This window comes from Chiloscyllium plagiosum, chromosome 3, assembly GCF_004010195.1.
Source record: "Chiloscyllium plagiosum isolate BGI_BamShark_2017 chromosome 3, ASM401019v2, whole genome shotgun sequence".
In the NCBI taxonomy this organism is placed as follows: Eukaryota; Metazoa; Chordata; class Chondrichthyes; order Orectolobiformes; family Hemiscylliidae; genus Chiloscyllium; species Chiloscyllium plagiosum.
Genome location: NC_057712.1, coordinates 131,718,550 through 131,730,095, shown reverse-complemented (window position 1 = coordinate 131,730,095; position 11,546 = coordinate 131,718,550). Strand labels below are relative to the sequence as shown.

General features: G+C 46.5%; 1 protein-coding gene across 1 annotated transcript in view; it reads left to right on the top strand.

The window, feature by feature from the left end:
- LOC122540179 (dynein axonemal heavy chain 8-like) overlaps nucleotides 1–11,546 on the top strand; it is a 1,249,383-nt gene that overhangs the window by 1,068,854 nt on the left and 168,983 nt on the right. Inside the window, exon 68 of the mRNA XM_043675521.1 lies at nucleotides 6,341–6,508. Coding sequence (XP_043531456.1) covers nucleotides 6,341–6,508 — 168 coding nt within the window. The remainder of the gene's footprint in view (nucleotides 1–6,340; nucleotides 6,509–11,546) is intronic.

Sequence of the window (11,546 nt, the reverse complement as noted above, 5' to 3'; positions counted from 1 at the left end):
CTACCATGGGGTACCTTATCAAATGCCTTACTAAAATCCATATACGCCACATCTACCGCTTTCCCCTCGTCCAGCTCCTTAGTCACCTTCTCAAAGAATTCAATAAGGTTTGTGAGGCACGACCTGCCCTTCACAAAACCATGCTGACTATCCTTGATCACATTATTCCTATCCAGATGTTCATAAATCCTATCCCTTACAATTCTCTCTAAGATTTTGCCCACAACAGGAGTGAGACTCACCGGCCTATAGTTTCTAGGGTTATCCCTACTCCCCTTCTTGAACAAGGGAACCACATTTGCTAGCCTCCAGTCTTCTGGCACTACTCCTGTAGACAACGAGGACATAAAAATCAAGGCCAATGGCTCTGCAATCTCTTCCCTTGCTTCCCAGAGAATCCTAGGATAAATGCCATCAGGCCCAGGGGACGTATCTATTTTCACCCTTTCCAGAATTATTTGTAGTATTGTAAAAATGAAATAAAGGAGCCTTCAATTTCTCCCAGAAACGGTCCTGTTCAATTCACCCATGGAAGTCTTTTTTATTCATACTTGCTGCACACACAGATATGAACATATAAAATTGAAAAAGAAGGAGGCCAATTAACCCCCTAAATCTGTTCCATTATTCAGTAAGATTGTGGTTGATTTAATTATTTCACTACACAAAATATCATAGTGCTAAATTCTGGCTTCAATTTTTCAACTACTTCACCTCAGAAAGAGAAATCTTCAAAAAGACAGACCTGCAATGATAACAGAAACTTCTAATGCTTTCAATGTTCTAAGTATATTTTATCCATACTTACTTTTAATCTTTTATCTGTATTTTAGTTAGTAACAAGTTAAATTACTTTTAACTTTTTAATTTTTTATAGAAGTTGAATAATAAACTAACATTTATCTTCTGCTTTGTTTTAAATTGAAACACTCAAAAGCTAAAATCTAAGATGGGGAGAGGGAAGACCAGAGCAAATACAATCCATTTTAAAATTTAACAAGATCTAGACAATATCCAACCTTGAGCAAACAAGTGGCAAGTAATGTTCATGCCTCACAAATGCCAGGCAATGCCCATCTCCAGTAAGAGCACAGATCACACAGTGACTCAGTAGTTAGCACTGCTGCCTCACAGCGCCAGGGACCCAGGTTCAATTCCTGCCTCGGGCAACTGTCTGTGTGGAGTTTGCACATTCTTCCCATGTCTGCGTGGGTTTGCTCTGGTTTCCTCCCACAGTCCAAAATGTGCAGTTGCCCTTAGTGTTAGGTGCATTAGCCAGGGGTAAACCTAGGGGAATGGGTCTGGGCAGGTTGCTCTTCAGAGGGTCGGTCTGGACTTGTTGGGCTGAAGGGCCTATTTCCACACTGTAGGGATTCTAATCTAATCTAACCACCACCTCTTGATATTCAATGGCACGGTTGACCAGAAACTAACTGAATTTGTCACATAAACACAGTGGCTGCAAGAGCAGGTCAGAGGCTTGGAATATGACAGTGAGTAACTCACCTCCTGACTCTCCAAAGCCAGTCCATCTACAAGGTAGACCCCAGGACTGTGATGGAATACTCCCCACTTTCCTGGATGGGTGCAGCTCCAATAACGCAAGAAGCTTGACACCATCCAGGACAAAGCAACCTGTTTGATTGGCACTACATCCACAAGCATCCATGCCTCCACCACCAATACTCAGTCACAATAGCATGGACTATCTACGTAATGCATTGCTGAAATTCACCAAAGATCCTTAGTAGCACCTTCCACACCCATGACCACTTCCATCTAGAAGGACAAGGACAGCAGATACTTGGAAACACTATCACCTGCAAGATCCCCTCCAAGCCACTCACCATCCTGACTTCAAAATATATCACTATCACTGGATCAAAATCCTGGAATTCCCTCCCTAAGGTCATTGTGGGCACCAGCAGTTCAAGATAGCTCACCGCCATCTTCTCAAGGGCAACTAGAGATAGGCAAGAAATACTGGCACAGCCAGTGATACCCAAGTCGACAAGTGAATAAAAAGAATACAAATTTACAGTTCACAGCCCACTCTGAAGTGGTATCTCCACATCACTTGTAAAGAGCAAGGAATTAAATGTTATGTTTATATATTTCCTGGGTTGCCATATTTCACTTCTGCATTGCAGTCATATGCTAAGTAATAGAATAAATGCATTCCATGAAACTCCAGAAATTTGAGTGAAAAGTATTTTTTAATACTTTTCCACCATGGGCGGCACGGTGGCACTGCTGCCTCACAGCGCCTGAGACCCGGGTTCAATTCCCGACTCAGGCGACTGACTGTGTGGAGTTTGCACATTCTCCCCGTGTCTGCGTGGGTTTCCTCCGGGTGCTCTGGTTTCCTCCCAAAAATGTGCAGGTTAGGTGAATTGGCCATGCTAAATTGTCCGTAGTATTAAGTGAAGGGGTAAATGTAGGTGTATGGGTCTGGGTGGTATACGCTTCGGCGGGTCGGTGTGGACTTGTTGGGCGGAAGGGCCTGTTTCCACACTGTAAGTAATCTAATCTAATCTAATTAATAAAAAGCATAAAACATGACACCCAGGTCTCCTGATGCAGAGGTCCAGCTGTTCTGAAGACTCCTTATTGACTCATTGAGATTTAGGGCCCATCGAGTCAACACCAGTCAAAAAACAATTTTAATCTCATTTTCCAGCCTTGTACACTTATGATGCCAAACATATATCTAAATAGAACATAGAACATAGAACATAGAAGAATACAGCGCAGTACAGGCCCTTTGGCCCTCGATGTTGCGCCGATCCAAGCCCACCTAACCTACACGAGACCACTATCCTCCATATGCCCTGGTTTAAAGTCTGGGTTCCAGCATCTGCCGTCCTGTCTTTTGTCGCCTGACCTGCTGTGCTTTGTCAGCATCATTCTGATTCAATATCTGGCTTCCAGCATCTGCCGTGCTGACTTTTGTGGCCTGACCTGCTGCGCTTTTCCAGCAACACACTGATCTAAACTCTGGTTTCCAGCATCTACAGTCCTCACGTTTGCAGCCTGACCTGCTGTGCTTTTCCAACACTTCTCTGACCTAAACTCTGGTTTCCAGCATCTGCCATCCTCACTTTTGCGGCCTAACCTGCTGTGCTTTTCCAGCAGCTCTCTGATCGAAATTCTGGTTTCCAGCATCTGCAGTCCTCGGTTTTGTGGCCTGACATGCTGTGCTTTTCCAGCACCACTACGACCACACTCTAGTTTCCAGCATCTGCAATCCTCACTTGGCGGCCTGACCTGCTGTACTTTCTCAGCAACACTCTGATCTAAACTCTGGTTTCCAGCATCTATAGTCCTCACTTTTGTGTCCTGACCGGTTTTGTTTTTCCAGCTCTTACCCTATTCTAAACTCTGGTTTGCAGTATCTACAGTCCTCACCTTCTCAGCCTGACCTGCTGTGCTTTTCCAGCACCTCTCTGATCTGAATTCTGATTTCCAGCATCTGCAGTCCTGACTATTGCAGCCAGACTTCCTGTGCTTTACCAACACCACACTGATCTAAACTTTGACTTACCAGCATCCGCCGTCCTCACTTTTGCAGCTTGACCTCCTGTGCTTTTCCAGCACAACTCTGATCTAAACTCTGGCTTCAAGCATTTGCAGTCCTCACTTTTTAGCCTGACCTGCTGTGCTTTTCCAACATCACTCTGATTAAATCTGTGGCTTTCAGCATCTGCAGTCATCACTTTTGTGGCGTGACCTGCTGTGCTTTTCCAGCACCACTCTGATTCAATCGCTGGCTTCCAGCATTTCCATCATCACGTTTGCGGACTGATCTGCTGTGCTTTTCCAACACCTCTCTGATCTAACCTCTGGTTTCCAGCATGTGCCGTCCTCACTTTTGCTGCCTAGCCTGCTGTGCTTTTCCAGCACCACTCTGATTCAATCTCTGGCTTCCAGCATTTCCATCATCACGTTTGCGGACTGATCTGCTGTGCTTTTCCAACACCTCTCTGATCTAACCTCTGGTTTCCAGCATGTGCCGTCCTCACTTTTGCTGCCTAGCCTGCTGTGCTTTTCCAGCACCACTCTGATTCAATCTCTGGCTTCCAGCATTTCCATCATCACGTTTGCGGACTGATCTGCTGTGCTTTTCCAACACCTCTCTGATCTAACCTCTGGTTTCCAGCATGTGCCGTCCTCACTTTTGCTGCCTAGCCTGCTGTGCTTTTCCAGCACCACTCTGATTCAATCTCTGGCTTCCAGCATTTCCATCATCACGTTTGCGGACTGATCTGCTGTGCTTTTCCAACACCTCTCTGATCTAACCTCTGGTTTCCAGCATGTGCCGTCCTCACTTTTGCTGCCTAGCCTGCTGTGCTTTTCCAGCACCACTCTGATTCAATCTCTGGCTTCCAGCATTTCCATCATCACGTTTGCGGACTGATCTGCTGTGCTTTTCCAACACCTCTCTGATCTAACCTCTGGTTTCCAGCATGTGCCGTCCTCACTTTTGCTGCCTAGCCTGCTGTGCTTTTCCAGCACCACTCTGATTCAATCTCTGGCTTCCAGCATTTCCATCATCACGTTTGCGGACTGATCTGCTGTGCTTTTCCAACACCTCTCTGATCTAACCTCTGGTTTCCAGCATGTGCCGTCCTCACTTTTGCTGCCTAGCCTGCTGTGCTTTTCCAGCACCACTCTGATTCAATCTCTGGCTTCCAGCATTTCCATCATCACGTTTGCGGACTGATCTGCTGTGCTTTTCCAACACCTCTCTGATCTAACCTCTGGTTTCCAGCATGTGCCGTCCTCACTTTTGCTGCCTAGCCTGCTGTGCTTTTCCAGCACCACTCTGATTCAATCTCTGGCTTCCAGCATTTCCATCATCACGTTTGCGGACTGATCTGCTGTGCTTTTCCAACACCTCTCTGATCTAACCTCTGGTTTCCAGCATGTGCCGTCCTCACTTTTGCTGCCTAGCCTGCTGTGCTTTTCCAGCACCACTCTGATTCAATCTCTGGCTTCCAGCATTTCCATCATCACGTTTGCGGACTGATCTGCTGTGCTTTTCCAACACCTCTCTGATCTAACCTCTGGTTTCCAGCATGTGCCGTCCTCACTTTTGCTGCCTAGCCTGCTGTGCTTTTCCAGCACCACTCTGATTCAATCTCTGGCTTCCAGCATTTCCATCATCACGTTTGCGGACTGATCTGCTGTGCTTTTCCAACACCTCTCTGATCTAACCTCTGGTTTCCAGCATGTGCCGTCCTCACTTTTGCTGCCTAGCCTGCTGTGCTTTTCCAGCACCACTCTGATTCAATCTCTGGCTTCCAGCATTTCCATCATCACGTTTGCGGACTGATCTGCTGTGCTTTTCCAACACCTCTCTGATCTAACCTCTGGTTTCCAGCATGTGCCGTCCTCACTTTTGCTGCCTAGCCTGCTGTGCTTTTCCAGCACCACTCTGATTCAATCTCTGGCTTCCAGCATTTCCATCATCACGTTTGCGGACTGATCTGCTGTGCTTTTCCAACACCTCTCTGATCTAACCTCTGGTTTCCAGCATGTGCCGTCCTCACTTTTGCTGCCTAGCCTGCTGTGCTTTTCCAGCACCACTCTGATTCAATCTCTGGCTTCCAGCATTTCCATCATCACGTTTGCGGACTGATCTGCTGTGCTTTTCCAACACCTCTCTGATCTAACCTCTGGTTTCCAGCATGTGCCGTCCTCACTTTTGCTGCCTAGCCTGCTGTGCTTTTCCAGCACCACTCTGATTCAATCTCTGGCTTCCAGCATTTCCATCATCACGTTTGCGGACTGATCTGCTGTGCTTTTCCAACACCTCTCTGATCTAACCTCTGGTTTCCAGTTCTTGCATTGAAGTATACACACTTCAAACCACTTTCCTGTTTACAGGCACCCTCCTTTGAAAAGCCACTTTCCTGTTTACAGGCACCCTCCTTTGAAAATACTTCTTAAATGTTCCAGATTTCCACCATCCTCTACGTGAAGAAAAAGTTATCCCTCACATCTCCTCTAAATGTCTTGCCCTTAACTTTAAATTTATTTCCCCAGCCAATGATCCCTCCACCAAGGGCAAAGGCTTCTTTCTGTCTCCCCTACCTATTTCCTTCATATCTCGATTCTGTCACCTCTCAGTATAGTCTGCTCCAAGATCCACAATTACACACTCCAACACAGCCATCAAAATAATTGAAATGTTGCAGCTCCAGATCAGAACATTCCTTTGAGGAAGGCACCTTGAAGAGAAATGTGACTGGCTGCCACTTTGTGCTGGGTATTTGTTGAATCATGTAACTGCCTGTGTTTATTCAAATACATTAACAAATTTCGGTTTTCTTTCCAGACAATAAAACCTGCTGACATTTCCACTGTGAGGAAGTTAGCCAAACCACCTCACCTGATTATGAGAATTCTCGACTGTGTGCTCGTTCTCTTCCAAAAAAAAATGGATGCAGTCACCATGGACCCTGAAAGACCCTGTCTCAAACCATCCTGGGGCGAGTCTTTGAAGGTTAAACAATTTATTATAATACTGTGAGGTTTTGTCAATTGAATTTAAGTTTTGACTGCTAAGCATTGCAATAACTCCACAGAGGCTGGTATGCAGTCACCCTTTATTTATTTGTATACAATAACACTGGCTGTAGTCAACCAGCTCAGAGTTAGTACCTGAAGAAGGGCCTGTGCCCGAAACGTCGAATCTCCTGTTCCCTGGATGCTGCCTGACCTGCTGTGCTGTTCCAGCAATAAAGTTTCAACAGAGTTAGTACCTGAACTGAGGAGATTCCAAATCTCCTGGTTATAATTTTTTAAAATCCAATGTTATATAAATTGATAATATACTTGACACACTAACAGTCAACAGTCAAAAAAACTAAAAAGAAATGGAGCCTCAAGTTCCCCTATAACAAACAGGAAAAGCAATACACAGAACCAACAAAATAACCACATCACAATCATCCAAAGAAAATCACAGTGAACAGCCAAATAACAGTGCATAAAAGGAAACAGACATGCCAGTACTTCCAGCAAAATTAACTGTCCCCAGAGATACACAATGCGCATATGGAAACACGATACACACATAAGGGTACAGGGCAAACTGCGAGGGGCAGAGTCCATTCCAAGACAGAGTCCATTCACAAGGCAGAGTCCAATCACACAATGGGGGCAACCCCCAACACAGGAACTGTTCCCAGAGTTCTCCATCCGACCCAGAATCCACTTCCCAAACTGGAACCTGCCTCCAATAGCAGGGTTCACTCCTGACATCAGGTCCTCCTCCTGTCATCAGGGTGCACATACTGCACACCACGGCTCGAATCTCCAATGAGGTCCAGTCTATTCACACCACCACAATCCACACAAGACAACCAAATCAGCCTACTCAATGAGATTGGGCCCACCATAGCAGTTCAGTCCATGCATAGGAATCAAGGCAGTGCAGGTAAGAAGTTCAGACCAAACAGGTGACTAAACCCACCACCAAATTGCATCCTCCACTCCTACTTCTTCGCCAAAATAGCAGTGCTGCTAGTTGCTACAGGCCAGCTGAAAAGCCAGTTTCCAAAGGAAAAGGATTGAAAACAGAGTACCACTGACTGTAGCCAACCAGCTAAAAGTCAGTTCCTCAAAAAAGGGAAAAATAAAACCCAGCTCCATCAAAAGGAAAAAGGCCCCATCATACCACTGACTGTGGCCAGCCAACTCAAGAGCCAGGAACCTAAGGTACACTGGCTGTGGCCAGTTGGCTCAAGAGCCACTTCCCACAGATGGACTAAAACCAAGAACAAAAACTCACAGTTACACTGGCTATAGTCAGTCAGCTCAAGGTCAGTCCCTGAACTGAGGAGATTCTAATCTCCGGGTTACTTTATTTTATGAAGTGGTACAAAATACAAGCAGTTAACAATAAACAATAAGCATGAGTTCACAAGAAAAGCAGTTTACAGAGGAAAGGGGCAGCAAGGCCAAACCTTAAGCCCCACTGTACAACCAGTCAACAGGGAAATGAGGATGTACCTCAAATCCCATGTTATATTATCCAAAAGGAAACAGTGGCACAAACTCACACAAGACAGTTCAATCAAATGAACGATAAAACAGTGCATAGAACACAGACACCCCTGGAACCTCCTGGTTATATTTTTTTCTTTTTTACTCTCTCCCTCCTCACAGTACATTGGCTGTGATCACTCAGCTCGGAGTCAGTCCCTGTACTGAGGAGATTCTAATCTCCTGGGTTTTTTAGTATAGGCATGCAAAACACAATACACCAATAACAATACACAAGAGAAATAGGGACAGACCAGAGGGTGCCCAAAATTTCACAAAACAAACAGCATTACATAAAATACATGCAGGATTTTCACACAAGTCACTGTCCTCTTAAAGATACTACAATGACAGAAATCCAGTAAAGTGTCCATTTCAGCCCCTAATGGCAAAATTTACAGCAGACTGGAGCCCACAGTACACAGTTGGAAGCACTTAACACATCACCTGCATCCAGGCACAAAGAAGAGTAGTCTACAAAACATAATATAGCCAAACACAACATTCAACAATAAAACCCACTGATTACATAACTGAACTCCCCCGACACCCTCCTGCCCCTGAGGACCCTACACCCCACCTCACCCCAGCTCTAAACATCCAGCTCAGCACTGTCCCCATGACTTGTCCTACCTGCCTATCTTCCTTTCTACCTATCCACTCCACCCTCCTCTCTGATCTATCACCTCCATTCCCAACCCCATCCACCTATTGTACTCAATGCTACTTTCTCCCCACCCCCACCCTCCTCTTATTTATCTATCCACTCTGCAGGCACCCTGCTTCTATTCCTGATGAAGGGCTTTGGCCGAAACGTCGATTTTCCTGCTCCTCGGATGCTGCCTGAACTGCTGTGCTTTTCCAGCACCACTCTAATCTAGAACTATGTACTGACTAGACCGTCTTTGGCTAGCCTTCCTGCAGGACAGTTATCGGCCTTCCAGTCTTCAGCTGCCCTGTGTACCTCCCCAGATCCGCTTTCCTCTGGGCTGTTCGTCAACTGCTCAGCTCCCATTCACCCTGCAAATTGACTGAACCTCCCTGGGCTGCTTTCCTATGAGCAGATTGTCAGTGTTCTGGATTCCAGCTGCCCTGCGTACTGACTGACCCTCCCCAGCCCACGATCCTCCAGCCCGGTCATTGTCCTCCCAGCTCCTGGTCACCCTACATACTAACCAAACCACCCCCAATCTGCTTTCCTAAAGTCGGGCTGTCAGCTTTCCAGCACTCGGCCTCCCCACAAACTGACTGACCTTTTCACCTCACCAGCTTTCCTATAGACCGGCCATCGACTGTCTGGCTCCCAGCCTCCCTGTGGACTGACTGGTCCTCCCCAAGTCAGCCTTCCTATGGATTGGCCACCTGGCTCAGCCTCCCTGCATACTGATCGGCTTGCCTATACCGGCTTTTTTGTGAGCACGCTATCAGTTGCCTGGTCCCCACCCATCCCAGCCCACCTTCCCCACAGGCTAATCATTGACCATCCGGCCCTCAGCCAACTCGCAGGCTGGCTGCCTCTCCCCTGACCAGCTTTCCCGCAAGCAAGCTGTTGGCTGCCTGGCCTCCGGGCCACTCCATGTACTAACAGACCCCCACCTCAAGCCGGCTTTCCACCAGGCCAGTCATTGACCCTCCGGCTGACAGCCACCCCATGTACTGACTAGCCCACTCTGGGCCACATTCCTCCGGGTCGATTATCAGCCACCCAGCCCCTGGTTGATCCATGCACTAACTGGCCAGTAGGCTGCATTTCATCACACAGACCGGCCAAGGGCCATTGAGCACTCAGCACTCACGGTCCTCGGCCAACCTTCTAATCTCTAGCTACTCAACTACACACATAAAAGCCCCAAACACAGTCAATTACTGACCCACATACAGTAACCAGATTTACAAAATCCTCACACAATAGAAATTCCCAACACCGGACAGAGTCCTTGACCAAAGGCAGAGTCCACATACAAGAGCAAAGTCCACTTCTGACAACAGAGTCCCTACATGAAAGCAAATCCACACACAGAGCAATCCACACACAAGCAAAGTTCACTCACAGGAACAGATTCCCCCTGTGGAAGCATGGTCCACACACAGGAGAATGCCCTACCCGCAATGACACAACCCACAAACCAACAACACAAGGCTGGGTCGCATCACTGAGTCATCCTGGAACTCACAAGTCTCTTCAACAGTACCACTGGCCATTTAGTCAGCCAATTCAGGAACCAGTTCTAATAAACAACAGTACATACCGCTGTAACTGAGCCAGCACAGAAATCAGTTCTCCTCACTGGAGCACACTGGCTATGACCAGCCAGTTCAAAGTCAGTTCCCTTGAACTTAGGAGATTCTCATCTCCTGGTTATATTTTTGTTCAACTGAGGAGATTCTAACTTCCTAATTACATTGGTCAGCCAGGGCTTTACTGATTAGCCCAGGTCAATGACCCCAATCAAGAACCTCTTAGTCAACAAGATCCAACCAATTCCAATCACTACAATGTCTTCTGACAGTTATTAAATTCATAACATGGGAACATAGATACAGGAGTACGCCATTCAGTCCCTCGAGCCTGTTCCATCATTCAATGATATCTTGGCTGATCTGTGCTCTTATCCCATATATCTGACTTTGGCCCATATTCCTTAGTACCTTTGCTTTACTAAGATTTATCTATCTCACATTTAAAATTAACAACTGTTCCACCATCCACTGCCATTTGTGGAAGAACATTCCAAACATTTACCACCCTTCCTAAGTCGAGGACTTTTCTGGCATCTCCCCGAAACAGTGTGGCCCTAATTCTCAGACTATGCTCCCTAGTTCTGGAATCCCCAACCAGTGGGAAAAGTTATTTTAATGTACCTGTCTTATCCTGTTAATATTTTGAAGACTTCAACCTCAAGAAGGTTTAGAAGACCACCTCTTAACTTTCTAAACTAATCTGTATAATCTGTCCTCAGAACTTAATGTCTGAAGTCCAGGCCTTATTCTTATAAGTCTATGGTGTACTCCCTCCAAGACCAGTATATCCTTCCTTAGGTGTGGTGCCCAGACCTCCTCTCAGTACACCAAGTGGGGTCTAACCAGGGTTTTGCTAACTGCAGCATTACATCTGCATCCTTGTCCTCTGGAATAAGGCCAGCATTCCATCAGCTTGCTTAAATATTTTCCATACTTGTTCATGACATTTAAAGATCTGTGCACCTGAATCCCTTTGGACATTTCTTTTGATCCATAACGGATACCTCACATCTGATGCTGGAAAAGCGCAGCAGGTCAGGCAACATCCAAGGAGCAGGAGAATCGACGTTTCGGGCATGAGCCCTTCTTCAGGAATGAGGAAAGTGTGCCAAGTAGGCTAAGATAAAAGGTAGGGAGGAGGGACTTGGGGGAGGGGCGTTGGAAATGTGATAGGTGGAAGGAGGTTAAGGTGAGGGTGATAAGATGAGGGTGATAGGCCGGAGTGGGGGTGGGGGCAGAGAGGTCAGGAAGAA